This window comes from Drosophila hydei, unplaced genomic scaffold, assembly GCF_003285905.1.
Source record: "Drosophila hydei strain 15085-1641.00,03,60 unplaced genomic scaffold, DhydRS2 tig00008114-arrow-pilon, whole genome shotgun sequence".
Classification (NCBI taxonomy): domain Eukaryota; kingdom Metazoa; phylum Arthropoda; class Insecta; order Diptera; family Drosophilidae; genus Drosophila; species Drosophila hydei.
This window is the reverse complement of record NW_022045827.1, coordinates 8,816,464-8,842,031: the sequence shown is the minus strand read 5'-3', so window position 1 is coordinate 8,842,031 and position 25,568 is coordinate 8,816,464. Positions and strand designations below refer to the sequence as shown.

Here is a 25,568-nt window from a genome sequence, read left to right as displayed (position 1 = left end):
ACATAAATTTGTACACATACATAAATAAAACGCTTGCAGAGGGGGCAACATCGAAAGTAGTTACTAGGTAAAATCTGGTAAATAGAGTTTTCGAATGGGCTCCAGTATTTTGTTGTCTTGTCGGATGAGTGGAAGAGAATTGTGTGCGTGCGCCTAGACAAGAATACGAGTTAAATGTGATTGGATGCTGGGCGTGCCTGAGTTGATGTAGTTGCATCTGTGGATCCGAAGGGAGGCCGTCGGAGGCAGACGCTGGGATCAGAGCGTAAATTGTTAAAATGTCATCACAGTCAAATGAAATTACACAAGTTATAGAACCTTGCCCTTGAACCTGGATCAGAGGGCAAATCACGCGCTGAATTCGAATGGAATTGTTGTTGTCGACTCCAGCACATCCTCCGCTGTGGTTGCCGTTTCCTGTGTTGTTGTCGTCGTCGTTGTCGGTGTTGCTGTTGTTGCAGTTGCAGCTGTTGCTGTTGTTGTTGTTGCTATTGGTGTTGCAGTAGGAGTTGGCATCATGAAGTCCTGGTCGATATGGTGAGGCAAGTGAACATTGGGCGGCAAAGCTGAATGTAGTTGTGTCTGCATTTGTATTTGATTCTGAAGCTGCTGCTGACGCTGCAGCTGCATGGCCAGGAAGCTGGCCAAATTGGCTGTCAGCTTGGCTCTGTGATTCTCCACGCGTCGTATGTTCCGCACCAGACGATTGTAGACCAGTGGCTTCACGTCGATGGCCCACAAGAAGTCCAAGTGATTGAAGCGTTCCATCGGCACCAGATACTTGTCTATCACGTTTGGCAGCTCCCTGGCCAGTCGATCCACGCCCGTCGTCGACACAAGCAGATCATTCACGGAGTAGTACAACGCCACTGGCACCTTAACACGTGACAGATCGTAGTCTGGTGGCGTCATGCGATTGTACTCCAGCTGATTTCGCAAATAGCCCCGATCGAACTTACGAAAGTGTCCCGACTTCATCAGCTGCCCAAAGTGCTCCAGCTGCTTGATCGAGGCTCCAGACGGTGTGTGGCTTAGCATCACGGGCAGCATAGTCTAAGAGTAAATATTAATGAATATTATGGCTTATATTTGGAAATGGTATCACTCTTGTTTAGTTTTTTCTACTGCTCTACACAAATATTGCGTATACGAACTGTTGCACTTGATGCCATCTGAAATCCTCCTGCCTAAACGTGTGCCTATACAAAATGGGACTAGAGACAAGGTCATGGGCTCATGGGTTAGAAATTCCGCCTAATTTGCGTGCATTGTCGCTTAGTTGGCGTTTCAGCGCTTACCGCTTGCCTCTATCAGTTAATTAAGTTCATTTGGCCCCAAGCGGACAACAATAGCAACAACGACGTCAATGACAGGGACAAGTGGCGGCAGTCAATGGTATTATGGATAATAACACCATTCTATGCAACCTATACATACACAACATGCAGCTGCTGTTAAGCTTTGAATGTTACTTAAGCTTGGACCATTCCATTATGTGGGACATAACTTCAAATCTGTGAGGGCATTAAAACTGTCAGTTGTATACAATGAGATTATCTTAATGATGTCTACCTGAGGCGTATAAATGGAAGACAGAGAGAGTGAGAGAGAGTGAGAGAGAGAGAGAGAGAGAGAGAGACTATGAGAGAGCAAGAGAGTGAATTAGACAGATATAAAAAAGAGTAAAGAGGAGATGTCTTCCACTCTATCTGATAGAGATAAAGAATGGAAGGAAAGGGCTGCATTCACTAAATTAATTATGCATTATTTGGTCTAACTATAGTCTCCCTTTCAATATGCTAAAGTATATCCTCTCTTTTTTATTCGCTTTTCAAACCGATTGTTAGGCTGGCTACAGCTGGTCCAGAGCCTGCCACTTAATCGCATCGACAGTAAACACACTCAAAGTACCGCAATGGGTAGCCAAATGAAGTGCCAACTTAATGAACACAATCCCAAATAGAGCTGCACAACAACAGCAAGAAGAGCGCTTATAGAATCTGGGCAAATGGAGAATTCAAATCGATGCCCGCAAACATTTTTGGAAAAAAACACGCAGAAATTGCATGAAGATGGGATGCTGGGAGTCATCGGCCGATGGCCGGTGGGCACATTACCTTGTTGAGCTGTTCGGAATTGTAGCCAGCGACTAAAAACAGGATATTCGAGCAGACATCCTGCGTCATGGCATTGTCGTGGCACACAACCTGGCTGTGGTCCACCAGAAATTTCGTATTGGGCATGAATTCTGTGATGCGCAGCATTCGCGTCGCTGCCTGCGAAATAAGAGCACCCAAAGCCAAATGAAAAGAGAGAGGGAAAAAAAAGAAATTGGTTTAAATCGAATCGCTGCGAATGCACGATATTTACAATTTACCGTTAGGAAGTCGAGAAATAATACGAGAGTGCGAAACAGCGGACTCTTCATGTCGTGAATGTAGGCAATGGGCGCCAGTGCATGCATTGAGGTGATTTTCTGTGAATAGGCTGGCTGCTCGGAGCAGAGCACCCAGAATATGGCCGTGCCCTGCGAGTGCCCAATATAATGGAGCTGCTCGTAGCCCGTCTTGCTGAGTATATAGTCAATATTGGCTGGCAGATCGTATTTGCCCATCTCATGGAACGTGAAGTCCCAGAACTCCTGATAGTCGCTGTTAAGGCTGGTGTGGTTCTTCGAGTAGCGATTACCGCGCGAATTGCCCATCCAAACATCGTAGCCCAAGTCGGAGAGCATGTAGCCTGCAAGTGAAGATGATCAGCATGAATATATGAATATAAAGAGAGCTATATAGATGATCACCTAATCCTGACTTGGGACCCATTAGCACCCAGGTCGCTGAGGTATCCAGTATGCCGTGCATAAGTAGCACCGGCTGTGCACCCTTCTTTGGTATGCGATGCATTTCCAGTATGTAGCCATCCTTGGTAACCACTGTATGCGTCTCCGACGGATATCCGTATTTGCGTATTAATTTTGGCTATCCACGACGACAGCAAAGAGAGAAACCAAAAGAAATTCCATTAGAATCGCAAGTGCAAATCATGGCAGTGTGAAATTGAGTTGCTGCACCCCAGCTGCCAGCCCGCAGTCGACCCATACTCTTGCCCCTTTTTAATACGACGACGCCTGCTTTTCCAATTTGCATAACTCTGCGGCTTCAGGTGGGAGCCACCTCGTTTGCCAGCTGCGACATCGTCTGCCGGCCCTAACCACAGCAATTTGGGCTAATGAATTTTAATTTATAGCATCAACAAGTTAAACAAGCTGCATAGTCTGCGCTGCTTGCAACACCCAGCGACCAGCACCCGCCTGTTGCGGTTGACTCCTAGCTCTAGCTCACTAAATTGTTGTGCTCAGGCATTTTATGAGCTGCCAAGGAAGACTACGATGGCAATAGACTTAATAAGCCAGCGGTTGACTCTATGAATGAAGTGCAAAGTTCACATTTTAAAGAAATCTTTGATTGCCTTTAGATGACAAAGAAATATTTGAGAATTGGCAACAAATAGACAAATTGAATAAACAGCAATTGAGGTTGATAATGTGAATATGAGAGTGCAGAACTTTCACAGGAGGACAGATAAATCTGTAGAAAATATGAGTAAACAAAAAGTATACGTAGAAGTGATCTAACAACGGCTAAAAAAGTTTATTAAGTTTAAGTTAAGAGATACAAAAAATCACTTGTGTCCTAACACGCTGTGGAACAACATGGTACTGGAGATAAGTTATTATAAAAGTATTTTAACTAAAAATCATCGCTCTTCAAGTTTTAGATCTAAAACCTAAACTATAAAACTATTAAAAATGTTGATGAACAGCCAATTTCAAGGTGATGAATTGAAATGTTTCCTTTTTGGCAATAATTACTTTTCGTAACTAATTTGATTGCCATGCGCCGGGCCCCATCAAAAAGGCGCCGCCCACGCAGTTTCGCTTGCCAATTACAATTTCTTTATTAACACGCAAAGGCAAATTGCAGAGGAGCTAAAATGTAAATTTTTAAATTGTTTCGAGAACGCGACGATAAAATATGATAAACATCATTGAGTGTTCATTGGTTGATTTAGAATGCCAGCTGAATGTGACGCAGCAGTTGGCAGAGTCACGTATTACGCATACGCAACGTATGACGGCATACAAGCGTCGCGAGTACGCTCGCTGTCTTCTTTTTCCGCCTGTGCATAATGTTTATAGATTTAAAATGTTTCGTGATAATTTTGATAAGTCTTTGGGGAGTTATACAATCGTTGATGTTGGTGCCGAAATAATTGTTGGCTTATAAAACAATAGCTGAAAAATTAAAAACACGCGATTACAAAAACCAGAGAGAAACACAAAGAGAGCGAGCTAAAGAGAGAGGGAGAGCGTAAGCATGCATAAAAAGCACAGTTGAAGCTGTTTGGCATTTTAATTAACCTTGGCAGCGAATCGGAGTAGCCACAGCTGAGACTCTGGCCAGCAGTAGCCACAGCAAAGTGCTCATTAAATAGGTATTGCCAATTGCATTGGCCAACTGACTTGCCGGCTGGTTGGCCAACACGAGGAAGTGGTACCGCAAACTGAGCCACTGAAATATTTCTTTCCTTTTTCGCGCTTTTGCCAATGTTTAGGCATAAATTTAAGGTGTTTTTTTAGTCTCACTCTATCTCGGCTATTTCCTAGCGCCTTTGTTATGCAATTTCTTTTGTAGTCGCAAAGAATAAAAGACCGGAGCTGTGTTATTTCAACAGCTGGCCACACTGGCCGCTTTTGTTTTTCTTGGCAAACAACCGACGACACACGGCTTGACACACTTTTTGCGCCGACCCGGCCAATATTTGCTTAAGCCACATTCGCACATTGGCAAAGATGTTAAAAAAAAAGTTGCAAAGTTGCAGTCGCATCTCGCGAGCTGTGCGGCGGCGGGTCTTTCCCAGCACCAGCCACAGCCCCAGCCCAGGCAGTTGTCGCTGCGGCACAAGACCAGTGTTGTGAAATGCCGCTGGAGTCTACGCAAAATATGTGGCAATCAGACAAGCAACAAGTGGCATTTATGCATTAACATTTCATTTTCTGTCTACAGATAAAATCAGCAAATTACTGCACATAAGTCTTATTATATAAACAGTCTCATTTGAGCACTCGAATGCTTGAGAAATTTCAAATTACTAAATGCATAAATATAATAAATAAAGTGTATCTAAATTTATCATTAAACTCTAAGTCTTATTAGTTTAAATTATAATTTATTGGTCAAGTTAGACATGACCTAAGGTTTAGATTGTTTTAAAGTATTTAAGCTTTGCATTTTATTGTGGAGAATAAATCTCTTTAAATATAGTTTGTAAACTGGAATTGTCTATATTCATTGCTCTTCATCTGTAAATGGTCGAGTATAATTAAATATGCAAACAGCTTCAAAGGGATCTGAGTTATTATTCTGTTTAGTTACTAAAGCTCATATAAGTGGCGAGCATAGTGAGAGTGCATAAGTGCAGAGCGCACTAACATGCTTATAAATTCATAAGGCACTCAAATTGCTTAACACTTCACGTTCTCCGTTAATATTGAATATTTTCTATCTGTTTCCAACTACAAAAGCTCTACAATAATTTTTATTAGACTTTGTTTTATTATTGCTCAAATAAAATTAAACTGTTTTCTTGCAGCAAATACTTTTAATCTTTTTTTTTTTTAATCAGCAGAACGGCATTTAGCGAATTTCGATTTTTTACATATTATCTTATATGTATAAAATAAAAATAAAATATTTAATTTTATATTTTATATGTATAAAATAAAAATAAAAATAAAATATTTAATCACATAATATAGATTAGATTTTAAGAATTTAAAACAGTTTTTAGATTCTTATTTTAAATAACAAATAAAATAAATTATAAATAAAAAACAAGTGAAGAAACTTGAATAAAAAAATATGTTATGTTCAGATCATAAAGTGAATTAGCAAGATCAACAGATAATGTCAGCTGGATAAACGACACCACGTGCCTTATGCACGAGACATAAACTCAGCGTGTTTTAGCTTAGTGCTACTTTGACTTTAGCAGTTATTTGTCGGCTTAAATCAGTTCTCACCTGCATATTAAACATTTAGTTCAAACTCGGAGAGTCTTATATTACCTTAATAACTCCAAGTGACAACATATCACAAGTAATGTCAATTCTGGCTAGAGCTTTGTGTATTATTTCTGCACACATTCGATTGCATATCATTTGGTATTATGGTTAATAATCATTCAAAAGTCATAACAAATGAGTTTAGTTTTAATGTTTACTACAAACTGTTTGCGCAATCACATCAAATGTTTGTTGAATTATTTTATTGGCATTTAACTGAAATTCTCTGAAATTTGTGAGCTCCACACCGCTGGCAAATTAAAACTTTTTTATCATGCTCCAACAAATAGCCAGCAAATAATTTTAAAACTAACTTTGAATAGCGAGTTGCAGTGAAAATATTACACAAATGTTTTAATATTTATTTAATGTGCTGCCAGTTAAACATAAGAAACGAAAAACTAAAATGAAATATAAAACAAACAAAAAACTGAGTAAATAAACGATAAAAACTGTTATTAAATAAATGAGAGTTCGCTGTTCAGCGCCAGTTAAATAAATCGAGACCTATGTCAATATAAAAATACAAAATTTCGTTCGTTTTATGATTATTTTTTACTGTTCCGCTAACTGAAAAATATGTATACTATTCATTTTTGTATTTTAGCACCTCAAACATAATTTTCGTTTATCATATGTTGAAGGCAACATGACCCACTAAATTGTGGCTGCGGCTTGTCTGTGTTTGGCTTTGTGGTTTGTGTCCATGCTAATTGTGTGTTGAGCTGGGCGGCATTTGGGCGTGGCTTTCAGCGCTTTGTTTACACGCGCAGTGGCTACCGCTGTTATTAGTGTTGTTAATGTCAATGCAAATTTCTCGTGTGTGCATTTTGTATTTGTTGATGTTTTTTTTTCGGTTTATGGGCTTAGCTCATTTGCATAAAACACTTTTGATTTCTCGCATTGGGCCACAAGGAAACCGAAGCACTTTTGGTTTCGATCAATACCGATCTGAACATCGCTCGTTTTGTAACCGACCTTGATATTGACATCTCAACGCGCACTTCTGTTCGCCATTAAAAGTGCCCGACAGCTGTTCGAAACGTCTCGACGAACGATATCTTAACCAGTTTTTCCTATATACACGATGCGATGTTTGTCTTCATGCATCTTGACTTTGCCATGCTTTAGCATTTGCTATGCGCTCGTTGGCCTGACATCAATTTGATGACATCAAAACACAAAGGTTAATCACATTTGAACTTTTGCGGCAAACCGATACAGCTTGACCAACTAATATTATATATTATCTAGACCAAACGACAGTTATATTAATCGATATTCAAACGTAAAAAGACTGATAAATATTATAAATATATATATGTATTAATTTACTATTGAACAATGTATTGAATGCCTAATTGGACTTTATTTCTTTTGTTTACTATTTATAAACATATTGAATGCCTGCAGTTATTTTTTTATAATTTTTAATAGACTTATATTATGTTTTATACTTAAGACTCTCGCTTCTTGTTTTCTATATACTTAATTTAATTATTTTCAAGTTATAATTAGATTTTAATATATTTCAATAACAATTTCCTCAGTCTCAGCCAAAAGTTGCGTCCTACTCTACCTTGGGTCAAAGGCTTATGTGCAGCTGCCCGTATGCTCCTCTATATTCCGGTCGGTATTCCAATCGAATTACAGCTGTCCATTTGTCAAGCTACGTAATCAAGTTGATGACAACAATTTACAAATCTGTTCGCATTTGGCATGCAAAAAACTATGCGGAAACTCTTTAAATTCAAATTAAGGCACCTAAAAACAAGCAAAAAAAACTCAGGCTAAACAAAGGCAGAAAAAAGTAAACCAAACCTTACAAGATAAAAAAATATGTATATATAATAGAAACGATAGAAGGAGAGGAAAGAAAAAACTATTGCAATCGCATTTCCTTATTTTTGTTGACAAAGAAAGAGAAAGAGAGAGAGGTAGATAGAGACAGAGAGAAAGTGAGAGAGAGATAGAGGTCTAGAGATCTGAAATCTTTGGTTGGGTAAGCCAATGTGTGGGGCACGTGAGACGAGGGCTGCTAACCCATATTTCAAAGTCAGTCAGCCAGCCGACAGGTTAGCCTAATTGCATGTTGATTATAATGTACGTGCGTGTGTCTGTGTCTTTGTGTGTGTAGTTGACAATTTACAATTTGTTATTGCTGGCATTAAAGGTGTCTCTCCCTCAGCTCTCTCTTTAGTCCCCGACGATTATGCAATTGGCAACGTGCAGAAATTGTTGAAGAGTTTGCTGGGCTTTGCCTTTTTGGTTCGCTTAGTTTGTTGGCCACATTTGAAAGCCCAGCCATGACTTTGCATAAGATTCAGTTTCGGTTTCAGTTTCAGTTTCAGTTTCAATTCCAGCCTGTCTACCTGTCAGACTCACCCGGTTGACAATGCTCGCATATCTATCACTCTGTCAGGTTTAAGACGCACGTAAATCGCATAATGCACATTACGTTATCACGTAACCAGCCCCTGGCCCTGCCCCAAAGAGTCTTCTATTTGGTAATTTGTTATTTTTGTTTGTTTGGCATGTTGTCAATAAACGCTTTTTTTTGGGCTGTCGAGTTTATTGGCTTTGTCAATTTTCGCCTGGCTGTCATTATCGAGCATTATTGACCCCGCCTTTATAGCCAGTGTGTGGTAATCCTCTGTAATATTTGCTCTTCACATTTTAGCCCATACCCTTGATTGTTGGCTGCCAAATAATCGATGTTAGCTGGTTTCTTTTGACTTTTTTTTGACTATTTTTCAATTTTCTCGAAATGCAAATTTCAGTTTGACCTTAGAAAAGCCAACGCAAACTAACGTCGCCTGCATTTTGAATAATGATGTGAACGGAAACCGAATTTAATTGATCTAATTGCAGCCACGTGAACTGGGCCACCTAACGGCCCAGTTAGGGCGCCAAGGTCACAATTGTAAAATGTCTCTATAACCATGAGACATACATGATTCAAATACATAACTTTTATTTGAACTTGGCTATATAAATATTTGTAATTTGAGTTTACTACATCATGACGAGGTTAATTTTTGATATTTAACGATTAAATTGATCAACATTTTATGCCGGTTAAAAATGTTGTGAATTCTTAACAAATTTAATGCTACATTTAAATGGATTTAAATTAACATTTTTATTAAATTTAATATATCTCTATCAGAGAGCTGTTACTAAAAATAAGTAAATTAAATTGTTCTATATTTGACTTTCATTTAAGCTGCAGACAGAAGGAGTTTAGGGCTTAAAAAGTTTTGCTTAATTTTTTGCTAATATCAGAGATAATCTAATATCAGAGATAATCAGAGTTAATCAGGCACATGCTTCATAATTTAATATACAAATTATTTTAATTATCTATTTCATAAATTCATTGAAGATTATCAGAAAAACACCGGTTGCTTCTCAGCAAAATATAATTTTCAATACAAACAATCAGCAAAGATACCTGAGAGTAAAGTTGATTCTGCTTTAAATTTGCTTTGATTCGATGACGTTTTATTTAGCATATTATCACATATGACACCAGATTAGAGTAATTTGAAATCCCTTTTCCTTTTAACAACTGGAGCTGTATTCTATACTTAGCACTAACAGCTTTTTATTTCGAAATTCACGGAAATGCACTCGACTTCTTTTTTATTTGCGTCTGCTAAGAGTGTTGATTAGAGCGTCAGTAAAAATTAGCGACGACGTCATAAAAGCCAACAATAAATCGGACTATTCAAAGCAAAGAGTTCGCAAACGCTGATGAGTTTCGCACACGTCAATGAGCCATAAAATAAAGCAAAGAACTTGCATGAAAGGCGAGTGTTTCACGTGCTTGGCCATGATTAGAGCCAGCTCCAAGTCGAGTAAAAAGTTCTGAGTACTGAAAATTATTATTATGGCAACACGAAGTTCAACGAACTGCAGAAAACGTAGAAAACTTTCTTTTAAACGAACAGTGTGAACACCAAAAAGGTAAGTGTAAATTTATTTAACATAGAAAATTTTGTTGAGCCGAAGCATAAGTAAAATATCATGCGAGCACTGAGGGAAAAATAACCGGTAACAACAAAGGTAACGAAGGTAACAACAATAACAACAATGACAATAACAACAACAATAACAATAACAATAACAATAACAATAACAATAACAATAACAAAAACAAATGTCAATGCTAACAACTTTAGCTGTGGTTAGCCCAGTTATGGTTGCCCGGCATTGTTTGGCCTAGGGCGGCGTGAATACTTACCGTTATCAGCGAGGCATCTTCGAGCACATCAGACTTGAGGTTGCGTCCACCGCCAGCCAAATTGGCGTTGCTCGAGAGAAACACGCTGTTCAACAAGTTCTTGAAGCTCAGCGAGCTGTAGCTGAAGGGCGAGAGTATTGTAAAGGCGTCGGCGCTGCCGCAGACCAGAAGTGCCACCAGGCTGTGCAACAGCAGCGCCGTTGGCCATGAGCCCCAGCAGCACGCGCGATAATTTGGCCACATTTGGGTGATCAACAGAGAGACGCGCAGATAGAGAGAGTGAGAGAGAGAGGGAGGGAAAGACAGGGAGACAGAGAAAGAGAGAGAGGCTCTCGCACACACACGCACAACACTCACTCGTTAAATTGGCAATGCAACAATTGCTAGCACCAAAGCGTAACGATTACGTCGCTTTACAGCCGATGGCCCCCCCTAAAAAAGCTTCACTTGCCAAACACTTTTGATTATCAAGCTGTACGTCTTGTGCCACTTGTTGCATGTGGCATCCTTTGCTTAGTCAAGGATCAATTCGCAATTGTTATCGTTCGTTATGTGTGTGTCTACTCTACTGCTTTGTAAGCTAGCTGAAACGCGCACGCGCGAACTGTTTTCTCTGGCCAACCGATTCGCTGTAGCTGCGATGCTCAACTGACTCGAAGCGTTGGCTCCGACTTGTCAGACAGGCTGGGCTTGAGCTGGGGCCTGCTATGCAGCAAGCTCGAAGCCAACATGTTGCAGCTCAACGGCCACTGATCAGCATTATAGTTGGCTCGCACCTAAATGAGGGCACTCAAGTACTTGGAGTACTTCAATAATTATAGCTATTTATGTGCATGTCAAAGAAGTGTCTAAGCCTTCGATTTATTTTGGTTTTTTTCTCATAACATTTTGGTTCTTAGCTAATAATTGTTATTAGTTAGAAAGTTAGAAAGCAATTATCTTGAGAGTAAGCAGCATCTAGTAAGTCGGGTTTATTTGGCAGAAACAGTCGTTGATGTCAACTTTGAGCGGTGATATAAATGGAAATTTATGTTGCGTGCTCAATTAACTTAAGTCTAAGTAAAAGATATATTAGCCAAGGCGTTTAGCCTATAACTGAAGAAGGTAGAATACAGACGTGAGTCCTCTTCAGAGCTCTGCCTTTTTGGCTAATGAAAATAATTGAAATCTGTACTCTTCGCTCTTTGTCATATTAATACTAAAATACCCTGTAATTTTCTATTGAATCTATTGAATAAGTTAAAAATTAAAATACAAATAAAAATAAATTAAATAAAAACAAACTGAAATTAAATATACAATTATATAAAAAAGTAGTATTAATCACAAAATATATTTATCGAAAAAAAAAAATTAATTAGTTTTTATTTTATTTCATTTTTTTTTATATATATATATCTTTAAATATTTATATTATCTTTTTAAACTTAATTAATGTACGACCTGCTTCATGGTCTTCACCTGCTTTAAGCCGGCTTAACTGTCGAGTTCATGATCTAGAGCAGGCGATAACCCTGCTGCTGACCTAGCTCAAGGAATTGGCGTCACTCGATCAGAAGTGCGTCGGATCCAACATGTTGGACGCCCCCATGCGACACACTCAAACAGGTAGCGTGACTTATTTCTTGTTGTTTTTATCTCTGAGCCTGCCAAAAAAAGATCTATTATATTATCAACTTGTACGTTTGTTTTGTCTGCTAGCGACGTGACGTTTGTTGCTGTTATTATTTTGTTTTAGTGCAGCGCGTGCCAAGCAAGTTTTTCGCCTAAGTCTTTCGTTTTTCGCACTCAGCTCGGTTCGTGTGGGCTTGATTTTTTGGTTCGTGCCGCGGGCAGTTGATACGTTGATTGTTGTTTGTTGCTGGTAGCTGTTGTTGCTGTCTTACTGACTTGGTTTCAGCATTCGGTGTTACGTCTGCTGCCCGCCGTTTTCGACGTCGCCTCTGCCCAAAGTTTCAGTTTCCACCCAAGGTAATTGCATTTGCAGAAACCTCCAGCTATTCAGCCACGGCACGCCCCACTGCACCCCAAATCGAAATCGGCATTAACTAGCAGCTAGCTGCGCTTGTTGTCTGCATTGGGATTCAGCTGGAGTTTATTTTTGGGGTAGGCAACTTGCGTTACGTTTTCATTTGCAAAATGCGAGCGAAATGTTGATTTCAAGATTGGCGGCGGGAAATTGTGGTGCGGTTTTCAATTGTTTTGATTACGAGCCATTATGTATGTGGATTTATCGGGCGACGCATCGTCTATATCAATTGTTGTCATTGCACGTCAAGATTTTGCAACCATCATCGTGATTATCATAATGATTTCCCGGTTGTAATCTGTAGCTGTTATTGTTGATGGCCTTGGCCCGAGCCAATTTGTCAGGGCTGCACTCGAGCCGAGCCTTAGTCTGAGTGTGCATCTCAGGCTGAGTCGCAGTCGAAGTCGAAGTCGCAATCTGAGTGCTGCTCAATGACAGGCAATATAAACATTAATCATAAAATTCAATCACCATTTTTACATGCATTCTTACAAAATCCACAAGCAAGCCAAGGCGAATTTAAATTGCATATGTGCTGCACAGATGCCCCTGATGCTTACACACCCATCGATCCATCGAGCCTTCTAGCCATCGAGCCTCTTGCCCTGCCGTACTCACAGCATGCAGAATGTCTTGCACTTGCGCTCAATCCACGTGAGGAATGCCAGGGGCAAGGTCACCCACAGAGGCGGAGTTGCAACGTCTATTTGGCCAATTTGCAGTTGGCTTAATTGTTATTGTTACAATTGCATTTACTATAATTAAATTGCTGCTGTCTGAATACCCTGTAATTCTTGTTTGAACACAATGATTATAAATTTATATAAAAACAAACTAGTTTTTGTAGTTGTATAAAAATATTAATATAATATAAATAAGAATATTAATAGTTGAACTAGTTCTTGGCATAAAATATTTGTATGATGAATCTTTTTTATTATTTATTTTTATTTTTTAATATTTCCTTATTTCTGAAATTTTTTAATTATACCTTTATTTAGAATATATATATAATTTTTTATTTATTAATATTAATTTTTTTGTTATTTTAAATTCTTATTTTAGTTTCTTATGACTTGAAATTTTTAAATTTCAATCTTATTATATGTTGAAATTTGTTTAATTAAAATATTTATTTTACAAATAAATAATATTAAATAGTATTAATTTTTGTAACTTATAACTCTTAAAAATATTGTTTGCTCTGAACCTAAGTTCTTACTGTTTAGTGTACACTTTATAAATACCGAGATTTTTGTACAGCGCATGATACAGTCGTGCTGCAGAGTTGCTGTACCTCGCAGATATTCTTGCAACATTTTACGCAGCAAGCTTGTGCCGTCAAAATTGCCAATAACTAAAACAAGAAAACTGCCGGCAGTTACGAGTCGTTTTTGGGCACAGCCGAAACTGTTGCAATTTAATGCCACAGCTCAAGGTCAGAAGTGCTTGTTGTTGTTGTTATTTTCAGTCTGAACTGTTGTTATTGTCGTTGTTGCTGTAGCTGATTTATTGTCTGCTGCGGCTGTGGCAACTTTTGGGCATGTTGTTTTTGTTGAGTCTGTTTTTTTCCAGGCTTAAATGCAGCATGACACTGAAATTGTTTGCAAGAGTAAGTGTGTAAAGCAACAAGAGAGTGAGAGTGAGAGCGAGAGAGGGAAATTGAGAGAGAGAGAGAGAGAGAGAAGACTGTAAAAGGGAGTGGGCAGCATCATATAGTGCAATTTGTTGTTTAAGCGCTTTATGTATGCGAGTTTGACACGCAGATGCTTCCAGCAAACCGTCTTTTGGCCTTGTCAGGATGTGCTGATATACTCTGTTTCATCTTTTTTACTTGCCCCCGCTGGGCTGACACATTTTAAGCCAGCTGCCTCATTTCCATATCCCATTCTTGTTTGTATGTCACAATTGACAGGCGAAACGAACTCAGGGATCTGTTGTCGCTGACATCGCTGGCGAAATGTAAACAAAAAAGCAATGTTAAAATAAATACAAGTTAAAGTATAAATAAATGTATAAATAATATAATGCATTGCAGCTCTCAAATATTAAATATGTATTTATATTAAACAAGTGTAATTATATTTGCAACAATACATTTTATCAGCTCATTTAATTATTTATAACATTTTAAATATGTTGGAAGCTGCAGTGCTTTTTCGGCAACTCTGATTCCAATTATTTCGAAGGCTTAATTCACATTATTATTTATTTAATTTTAATGAAGTGACCGTGGATTTATTGTTCGAAGACAAAGGTTGCCTGGACAGAAAGAGTTAATGCAAAATAGAGTAAAAAGGGAGTGTAAATTTATTTAGGTATAAATTTCATAAATTTACTTATGGTTATACCTCTAAAGACTAACGATTTCTTTTTTAAATATTTCTGAAATATGTTATACAAAAATGCTTGTCTATTATTTAATTCTTCAGTTCACATCTCATCTACAATTCTACAACTAAATACAAGATAACAGTTGACCTTTTGACCAGCTCAAAATGCTTTCATTTCATTAACTAAAATCTGTTCTTACTCAATGAACATTTGTAGCACACCACGTCACGCCCACCCACTTGATGCCACTTTAAAACTGGAACATCATTTGCAAGTGCCGAGGCTGCTGGCAGCATTAAACGACGTCATTTATTGCTTTCGCAGACTCTTAAACGTCATTTAATTGCCACACTTGCCACATGTTGCGCCTACGCCAAACCAACCAACGACTATAATCAAGCAACAACAGCAGCAATATTGTATATCTCTGTGTGTGTGTGTGTTTGGATTTTAGCTGCGTAATGCGGTAGTTGCTGTGCTCACTATTTCTGTGGTTTTATTATTTACGAGAAGTGAAATGATATGACGATTGTTATGCGGTTAGATGTCTGTGTTGCCACAGCAGCCTCCACTGTGGCGTATACTTAATAATGATTATGTAAAGCAAGCGCAGTAAAAATGTTTCTAAAGCTGCGCTTAGAAATTTCGTGAACACTTCACAGCTGGCTACTTGCTGCACTAACTGTCATCAATACTTGGTAAGAAATTCCAAGCGCATGCCAATTTAATGCTAGTTGCAAGCTGCGAAATGCCAATAAGCCAGCCTCTTCCATCTTCCAACCCATCTAGCTGAAACCACTCTCTATCTCACTCGCTCTGTCTATCTCTTCTCTATCTCTTCACTTTTCTGCTCTCCTGTCTATCGCGAACAATTTGCAATGCTCTCTGGCAAAATATTATATAATCAGCCAGCCCAGCCGGCGCCGCATTTTTCTTTTCGTGATTCAACCGCAAATGTTTTTGCGTTTTTGTTTTTGCTTTTGTTTTTCATTTTTGCAAGCCAAATATAAAAAAATCTGCTAATGGTGCAGTAGGCGACATCGAAAGTGGTTTTCTTTGCGCATTTCATAAGGAGTCTCTCGACTTAATCGTGCAATTTGTGCAAAAATCTTCGATTAGGCCGTGCTCATGTCAATTGAACTATTTGCGGTTAATTACATTTTGCTATAGCTATAGAGTTGCAACAGTTTACTTATGCTTTCAAAACTATGTGAAATTATCAGAGATCTATCTGACTCACATTAAATCTTATAACTTGAGTCTAAAGTACTTTGAAGTAACATTACGTTATGAAATAAGAATGAAATAAAGCAGAGGAGAAACCAATGAGAATTGCAAGGGGTATTCTTCTAGTGTTGAGCAAAAGTCGCGGAGAGTCGCTTCGCCCGAGTGTGGCTCAGTGTCAGAGAGGTGATGTGAGCGACAAGCTTTACGGGCATATTCAAAGAGAGGAGACAACTCGAAATACATAAAAAAATATGAGCACGGAGGAGAAAGAAAAACGGAGTCTGAAATGCGCACTTTGGATGCATCAGAATCACGAGTAATAGTAAGCTAATGTGAATAAATGTTATATGGTATATATATTTTAAAACTGTATTTTTTTTAATTTATTTTACAATTAATATATATTATTTTAGATCAAAAACAAAAGGATTATCCGCTTCTTTAATTATTTTTTTTTTTATTTTTTAAACAATATTAAATACAGTTTCGCATTCATATCATTATTTTCCATTAATGAAAGCGTATTGAAAATTCTATTATTTTTTTGCTTCGTTTTTGCAGCAACTTTTTGTTTTGGTTTTAACGAAAAAAAAAACTGGAGGCAGCTAAAAAAAACAAGAGACAAACAACAGCTGAGCCGGTGGCGTTGTTTATGTATTTTGGGTTTTATTTTTTCATGCAACAGCAACAATGACAACAACATCACGAACGTGGCTTGCCACAGCACAGCAAACAACAAACTGAAACAACAACAACAACAACAACAATGATGCTATACAAGATTTGTCATTCAAAGCGTTGGCCAAAAAACCAACAGCAAAATATTGGTAAATGTGTCAAGCTGTTGTTGTTGCTTGTGGCTCGCTCTGTTCCTGTTTACATTTGTTGCAATATAAGCAAAAACATTAAACACATTTTTCGAGCCAGTTTTTGTTGCTGCTGCCGCGAATCATAGGCTTGACATATATATCCCAATAGGCTGCCAATTGTGGTTGCTGCTTCCATTGAAGTTGTTGCCTACTATTTTCATGTATATATTTTGTATTTACGCCTATTTGTTTTAGGCTTTGGTCCCTTTGGCAAATTCTAATCAGCATTTTCAGTTGACTTTGTTCAGATTTTAGTTTTGATGATGCTGCACAAAAATATGTGTGGGACTCTCCCAGCTGTTGACTGTTGCAATGTTGAGTTTGGCATAGGATGAATGAACTAAAATCAGTTAGTTATCTACTAGGAAGGCGTTAAGGTAAGGTTTTAATATATATATAAGCTTCACTTATACATTGATACATTTACATTTAAGCTTAAAGGTAGTCTCCTTATCCCTTTTAGCAGCAGCTCTTCAAATGATGCTCAATTATTAACTCTTTATATTGAGTTTCCAAATCAGCAAAAAAAATAAACTGTTAGCAATCTTTGCCATTTATATAACTTTTGCACTTTATGCCAAGCCCTTTATAGCGCGAAACTTATGCGAAATTATGAGCTAAGCTAAATTCTAATAGACCCAAACGACCTGCACGAGCTGCTGCCGAAATTGTGAATGTTTAAACTCGTAACGCAATTGGGCAGGCCAAACACGTACATGTCACATAGAAAACACTAGCAATAACAACAATGACAACAACGGCAACAACAGCAAACATTGCTGAGACGTAACAATTAAAACGCTAAAAGCATTTTATATAATATTTCGCATAATGCAAAACAATTCACACGCCTCGAACTTTTTATGAGCCACAGCACACACCCCAACTGTCTTACATAGGTAAAAACATGCATATATATATATATATATACTTAAAATTCGTATACTCATAATTGTCACAAGTGCTATAAACACAACATATACATACATACAGTGAGAGCTGAAAAGAAATGTTTATTAGACAAGTTTGGATAGCTGACAGCAATACGACATAAACTGAAAAATAATAAAGTAATGAAGTTAGATGTGGGCCGAGAGATAATGCTCGACTAGAAGATACCTTGCACTGAGTATGAAGACGCAGTCAGAAATATTTGAACAGCGTCTGCTATATATGCGAATCTGCAAAAGATATTCTATGATTTAGCCTTAATATCTATGCCTCTTGAATGTTCACTGTGTTGAGCTCTACATCCTTTGAGACAGTCCCAAAGAGCTAAGTAGACAGCCTCGATTGTGCCTTCTTCTACTTGTTGCATACACATGCCTAAATATCACATACTCCACATTCATTCCCCCATTTATGTACAGGGTATAGAATATATCAGTTATGTTTATCATTTTGCAGCAAGCAGCATTAACAGCGCCACCAAAAATTAGCAGCAAATTATGCCTGAATGAATGTTGTGCCAAAATTATGTTAATTATTTACACAAGTGCACAGGCTTCACTTGTGTGTGAGCGTGAGCGCTTGTATCTGTGTGTGGCTGGGGGCCATGCAAATGAGCCTCGAGGATGTGTTTTGGTTTACCACGCATAAATTTTCTTCAGCCTGAGCGCTTCAAGCAACCATTTTGCCAAAATGCTAAAAACAATTTCGTGCCAGCGAAAATGTGAGTGCAGCACGCGGCGGAAAGAGGAGCAGCAAAGAGAAGTTGATAGCCTCGGGCCATAGCCACAGTATTGCATAATTAATTTGTTTACACAGTTGTAAACAAACTCAGCGCGCATCGTTTGTATCAGGGCACGGACTCGTCGCTAATAGAAATACATTTAAATGCAAAATTCATTACTGTGGGCATATTTCAGAGCGGAGCTATTCGCCATCAAGCTTGTTTCTATTTTAAATGCTTTGGCTTTTTGTCATTTTAATGATCGTGCAAGGAAGAGTGCCAAAAGCAGGAATAAAACCATAAGAATAATTCAAGAGTAAGGCAAACAATTTATTAATCAATTTGTAATCTTAACTGAATTTTTAACTTTTGATACACTTTGCATAAATGAGAATCTTTTCTCTAAATTATTATTCATGATTTTCGTTAAATTTGTTCATTTGAAAATTGTTATTTACTAAATTTACTATTATTATGTATTTAATAGAATAAATAATATTTAATAGTTTTTATATTTTTTATATTATTTGTGCTTATTGTTTCTCATAGGCAGGGAGTCTCTTCTCTTAATTTTCATTTTTAAAATATATTTGTACACAGAATTGTCTTCAGAGCACTTGAAATCAACCCACTAACTAGACAAATACTTTTTTCTAAATTTTAGCTCAATGTCCAATATGAGAACTAAAATAATCTAGAGCACATTATCATTTGAATTATGCATTTATAGCTTGCAAGTGCCAATGGCTATATCATTAACTATATCATCGGTAAAATGTCATTTCCCGTCAATTTATTTATTTTGCAACACTTTTCCTTCGGTTTTTTTTTGCGCTTCATGCATTTCACTGCATGAGCTGACTATATATTGTTATTGGTGTTGCTGCTGACTGTTTATACATTTCCTGTCCGCACAACAACAACAGCAGCAGCAGCAGCAACTACAACAATGGCGTCAAATGTTTTACAGCAGATAAGAAGTTTAATTTATGCGAAAACATGTTTTGAGCTGCCACCCCAGAAGCGACAGCCAGACAGCCAGATAAACAGATATCTATATAGCAGAGCAGGACAGTACGGGAGAGGAGAGGAGGACAAATAGTATACAAATGCATAAATGCTGCCTGCAGCTGACTAGGCTGCAGTGGCCACGCCCACAAGTTCACACGCTCGACACTTGCTATTGACCTTCATTGGACATGTGCAGCAAAACTCTTTTTTATTCTTTCTTCACACTCGCCCAAAAACGTGGCCATAAATTGTAGCGAGTCGCTTCCGTTTTTGCGGTTTGTCGATGTTGTTGCGATTTATTTATTTATTTAATGCCATGTTTTGTCTAGACGCCGACTGCCTGACTGACACGGAGCTGGGTTATGGTGGGGGCGGTGGTTAGCGCTCTTCTGATATGTATCCAGCGATAACTCCGTTTTTATGCTGCTCGCATTGTCTCTGCCTGGCGACGAGTCCTGCGCAGATTTTATGCGATTTTCGTCTGGGCAAATGGCTACTGGAAAATGGCAAATGGCAAATTGCAAATGGCAAACGGCAGACGCAGCGCCTCCGCATTGGGGCAACGTGTCGCTGCATAAGCAGACGTGCAATTAAAAGCAAAGGATACCAACGATTGCGGCGAGTGTCGCATCATTAATTAGCCCAAAGTTTAAGTAGCTATCAAACGCAAAATAACCGTAACATTAATGAGTTTACTTTAATATGGATTAAATTTGAAAAACAAAGAAGTGTTTCCTTATATCAATCAAAGGTTTTACAAAATTTGCTAAAATATCACATATTTATCTTGGGAACTGTTTGTACATCTTTTATTTTTAAACCTATTAAATATGATAGTAGCTTTATATTTATTTATTGTATTTTATTTCTAATATAGTTTTGTATGCCTGAGATATCATTAAAGCTAAGCAGCCAAGGCGCAACAACAGTTGCTTCAGCTGAACTATAATTTATAAAATCCAAATAAATTAGAACAATTATTGTTGGTAATTACAAAATTTATTTAATTATTAATTAACTTTGCTATAAGCATTATATTAAACATGAATTTACTTACATTTATTTACACAAGTCTTAGCCTGCATAGCAACATTGCTGCTGCAACAAGCTTGAAGCAACATCATTAATGTGCTTAGCAACATTTAAACTGAACTTAGCCACAAGAAACTTATGCTTAGCAACATTTTGTTGGGCAACATTTATCGTTCAGCCCAAAAGCATGCAACACTTTTCCGACTTAAATTTGAGAGACATTTTCACTTAAATATTTACTAAAATAAAATTATTAATAAAAAGCGAAAATGCTAAAATATTGATTTTTAATAGAGATATACAATATTATTTATTTATTATTTAATATATATACATATACATATATATATATATACATATATACATATATATATATATACATATATATACATATATATATATATATACATATACATACACATACACATATTTATACGCAAGTCTATTATAAAACATATGAAAAAGTTAGATAGTTCAAAAATAAATTGTTAATAATACGGCACAGCACACGGCCCTCTGTCTGGTTTGGGGCTGGGGACTCTGCTTACATTCTTAAGCTTTGATAAATACGTAGATACAAGATTAAACGCAGACTCACTCTCTGATACACACCACTCCCTCCTTCTGGTCCGCCCTACTGCGTGACCCTCTCCAGCCTCTTTCTATGCACACGCCCCTCCTCGTGTTGTTTCACCGACTTCAGATGATTTAGCGTTATGTTGCAGACCTCGCAGTAATAGGCGGCATTCAGATCGTTTAATTTACGAAAATCCGGCTTACTGTAACCGGCATACATGTAGTAGCCTAGCGGATTCAGCGGCACCAGCGAACCGTTTGCATTGATGCGATACACGTGGCTGCCATCGAACGGCTCCGAGATGGAAGCTGGACAGCTGGAGCGCTCGCGCTTGCGGTGGCGCAGTCCAGCCATGTGTATGGCAAGCTGCGACTCCGACGTGACAATCACATCACACAGCTTGCACATCAGCCACTTGTCATTGGTGCGCACCCAACGGCCCGATCTGTCATAGTAACCTTCGCCGTTCGGTTTGCTGATGTGCCGCTCCACGAGTCGATGCCGCCGTCCGTAGAAGTGCTGGCGCGCGTGAATGACCGAGGTCAGCTTCAGATCGCACAGATCACAGTGCAGCACGGCGGGTCCCGAGCTGCGTAAATGTCGTAGCATATCCTCGGACAGGTTTCCCTTAATAAAGCTGTAGCGTATCAACCAGGAGTCCACGCGTCGCAGGTGAGTCCGCGACAGGTAATGGTCCAGTGCGTTGCGCATAGTTCGCATAGCCGTGTGGCAAAGGTGACAGCAGTCCCAGTGGAAAAGCGACTGCAGCTCTTGCGGCACTTGCGATGTTGACACCGGTTCTATGCGGGAGATATCATTTAGTTAACTATTTATGAAACGTGAGACTGAGAAAGTACAGAAAATAAAAAATCTTGAAGTAAACAAGTTTAAATTATATTTAAAATTAGTTGAGAAAAATACGACCAATGCATGTATGCATAAAAAATTTAATAATAATAAATAATAATATATATTTCTATATGATAGAGATTATATAAAATAGATGTAATTAAATGTCCTTCAGTTAGCTTTAACTTTGAATTGCCTTCATATTAACAGCTTAGCAAATTCTTGAGCACATATACTTTATTCCGCAGATCTGTTTGTCTTAGCATCCTCTAACATACCTGTTCCTACTTTGTTTATTTTACTATTTATTTATATATTATAAGGATATGCGCGAAAGCCATTTGAGCTCTCTTTAAAGTAGATAGAAAAGTTAAGAAATTTCTTTAGCAATCTGTGTATTCATCAATGTGACATATTCAATATGGTCCCTAAGGTTAATTTTGAAAGCAAAGTTGAAAAATGAGTTTAAGTTGTCAAGTTTTTAGATTTTATATGGAAGGCTGAACAGACAGAAGAACCGATGAACTGAGATCGCCTGATAAAAAAATATATAATGAATATACTTATAGGCTCTGCCAAGTCTTCTTCTAATTTATACATATAATTTCAAGAGGCCATTATGATCTTCCTTTCAGGTTGCAAAAACGTGTCTACATCATAAATATTTAAGATTTTCAACTAATTCAGCTCAGTCATAAGTATATTTGAATATAAGCTAAATTTCAACAGGTATTTTCTCTTATCCTGAAACTCACCTGTAAATATGCGATGATACTTTTGCTGCTCAATCAGCCGCTGATAGTCGAGCTCCTGTTCCAGTTTCTGCCTCAGTAGCAGCTCGCGCTGCAGATCAAACTGATGTCCGTAGTTGTCAATGCGCGGCAGATGCGCATAGAGTGGCGACGTTCCGTCCATTCGATAATGTTGGGGATTGCCATTGGGCAGGTAGATGCGTTGCCGCGTCTCCTGCTGATTGGCGATGTAGTCCTTGAAGTCACAATAGAATGCCGGCTCGTAGGTCTGCGGCTTGTAGCCATTGGGCCCGAATGGCGAATAGCTCGCCGACTGACTCTGCGCCAGTCGATAGTTGTTGCCGAATCTCTTTTGCTGATAAACGATTTTGCCATTGCTGTTGGCGGCGCCGTAGCTGTGGTATTTGCTGGGCCGGCGCGGCTGCTTGTATCCGTTGAGCGCCTTTAAGGGCAGCGGTTCAGCTCTCAGGCTCGCTGTCAGCTGATGGGCATTTGGATGCGGTCGATTGTTATGATGTTTGTTGCTTTGATAGCGGCCGGGCTGCGCTTTCGATGAGGAAATATGTCTATAGATATTATATGGCTCCAGCTGCGACTGCGACTGCGACTGCGACTGCGACTGCGGCTCAGCTTCAGCTTCACGCAGTGCAAATGGCTGGGCCATGGCCGGTAGATCGATGGGCGGCGGCTCGTAGGTACTGAGCGGCTGCATTTGTTCCTCATCGTCCAGGTCATCCTCGTGCTGGTCCGCCCAGAGCAGTTCGAACTGCAACGGACTGGGACGCTCATTGTGTAGCGTGGCCATGAAATGGTCGCGCGTTATCTTCGACGCACCGCTGGCATAGGCCGTGTGATGGAACGTGGAAATGGCCTCCTTGGCGGGAGTTGGGCCAAAGTTCTCGTAGCTCTGACGATTGTGCACCACGTGCACAGCATCCTGCATCATGATCAGCTGCGGCGCCTCACCATCCAATGTTTCCAGCGGCAGCAGAGCTTGGGGCATGGCGTCAGTCTCCTGGGCGCCATGGACGAGGCACGGCAGCTTGAGCTGCTGACTAAGCGCCTTCGCCTCGGCCATGTTCATCTGCTGATTGTCCCGCTCCAGACTGCTCGGCGGCAGGTTCACTTGATAGCGATAGATGACATCCTCGTCAGGACGGCGCAGCTCCACCAGCACGGGCAAGTAACCGGATCGTGTACGCGGCTTGGGCAAAGCAGCTGCCAGCTTGCTGATGTTCCTGGCGCACTGCAGCGCGATGCGCTCATGGACCGGCGGTGTCCGCGGACTCAATTGTGATTTGCGTGCCAACATATTTTCTTTGGTTTTGCGTTCCTTAATGGTAATTCGCTGTCTTGCCGGCGGGGTGTTGGGCAACTTGTCGACGCTTTACATAGAAAATAGAGAACTCGGTTTGTCGTCGAATGGGTATGGGAATGGTTTCTATACACTTTGGGCCGCGCGAAATTGTTCGACCGCTTAACATTTAACAATACATTTGAATTTGTTGGAATTGGTGTTTAAAATGTGTGAAAAGTTTCTACACCAATCGAAAAATACATAATAAAACACGTCCTGCGATGGATCTGTCAAAGCTAACTACGATTCTCCGCTCCATCCGAGACTCAACTCTACCAGTCACGTCCCCCTCAATCGCACACAACTCTGAATCGCCTATCGATAGCATCTGTAATCAGACACTGACAGTAATACCCCTCAGCTAGTAGAGCTCACTCCTATTTATTATCAACTGACAAACAAAAATATTCCGAGTCCTTTCTTATGGAGAATCGCCACAGCTCAGAATACATACCTGATTTTTAAATATATGTATATATATATATAAATATGTATATATAAATATATATATACTTATATATTCTGAGATAAACTATTTCTTATGTACAAACTGACGGAGTTGGCAAAACATTTGAATACTTTTGTTTTTGTGCTTCGGAAGCAAACGCATTTTTTGTTATAGGCAATTTTATCATTGGAGAGAAAAATATTGAAAAAAGTTTCTTTGAAACAAATTCTGTTTAACTAATTGAGCTAAAAGATAGCTGCAAGTAGCCATAGGATGTTCCCTCAAGTTTCTGATCTAAATCTTTTTGAATTTTAAATTTCAAATTGAAATTTGAAATTAAACTCTCAGCTAACTAACTTCAGAAAATTGTGTCATAAGATAATACTTATATCCAGCTTTATTTAGAGTCGCTTACGAAGTGAAAAAGTGAGATTCAGGTCTGTCTAACATGACAAATCCGAATAGAGATCAACACTAGAAACAGTAGGTGGAGATAGAGACCAAAGTACAGACATAGATTTACTCGATTCTAATATTAAGGCTTTGGAAATTTAAATAACTTAGCTTAATTACATTTAATGCATTTGCTGAAAAATATTGCAAGTGTAATTTACTTTTATTGAGCAGTTAAGGTAACACTTTGAGATTTTATAAAAATTGGCTCTATTCGAAAATAAGGTATTTTTGCAGAGATTTAGGAAAATCGAGCTACTCATCAGTTTTCATTGATATTTAAACATAAGAAATTAACTCAATTCTTAGAGCTATCAACTTAATTAGCATAGTTCCAAGAGCTAAGCTAGCTCTAACTAACTGCAGATAGCAGGACTCTTAAAAAAATTGTAAAATATTTATTTAAATATATTGAGCAAAATAATGTCTACCAGATAAAATCGTTCACATATTGTGCAAGTTTGCTATTCAGGTATTTTGCATATTTTATCATGTGAATCCTTGTTAAGCCCGCAAGCAATTACCGAGCAGACACACTCTTAATGGCAAACTTATTTCACAATTTATGAGGTTTTTTAAAAGGCTTTA

General features: G+C 38.6%; 2 protein-coding genes across 4 annotated transcripts; both read right to left on the bottom strand.

Annotated features, from left to right (window-relative positions):
* Positions 1-36: 36 nt before the first annotated feature.
* On the bottom strand, positions 37-10,613 carry LOC111602268 (lipase 3). Its single transcript, XM_023319267.2, has 5 exons — positions 10,371-10,613; positions 2,801-2,978; positions 2,378-2,739; positions 2,118-2,276; positions 37-1,053 (listed from the first exon to the last, which is right to left on the bottom strand). The coding sequence occupies exons 1-5, from the start codon at positions 10,611-10,613 to the stop codon at positions 349-351; spliced, it is 1,647 nt and encodes a 548-aa protein (XP_023175035.2). The 3' UTR covers positions 37-348.
* A 10,380-nt stretch (positions 10,614-20,993) lies between these two features.
* LOC111600779 lies at positions 20,994-24,321 on the bottom strand. 3 transcript variants are annotated; one of them, XM_023317072.2, is made up of 3 exons: positions 22,726-24,321; positions 21,143-21,921; positions 20,994-21,084 (listed from the first exon to the last, which is right to left on the bottom strand). In XM_023317072.2, the coding sequence occupies exons 1-2, from the start codon at positions 24,032-24,034 to the stop codon at positions 21,179-21,181; spliced, it is 2,052 nt and encodes a 683-aa protein (XP_023172840.2). In that variant the 5' UTR covers positions 24,035-24,321; the 3' UTR covers positions 20,994-21,084; positions 21,143-21,178. The 3 variants fall into 3 exon arrangements, with proteins under 3 accessions (XP_023172840.2, XP_023172831.2, XP_023172847.2); XM_023317079.2 differs by having other exon boundaries at positions 21,079-21,095; XM_023317063.2 differs by having other exon boundaries at positions 21,043-21,921.
* Positions 24,322-25,568: the final 1,247 nt, after the last annotated feature.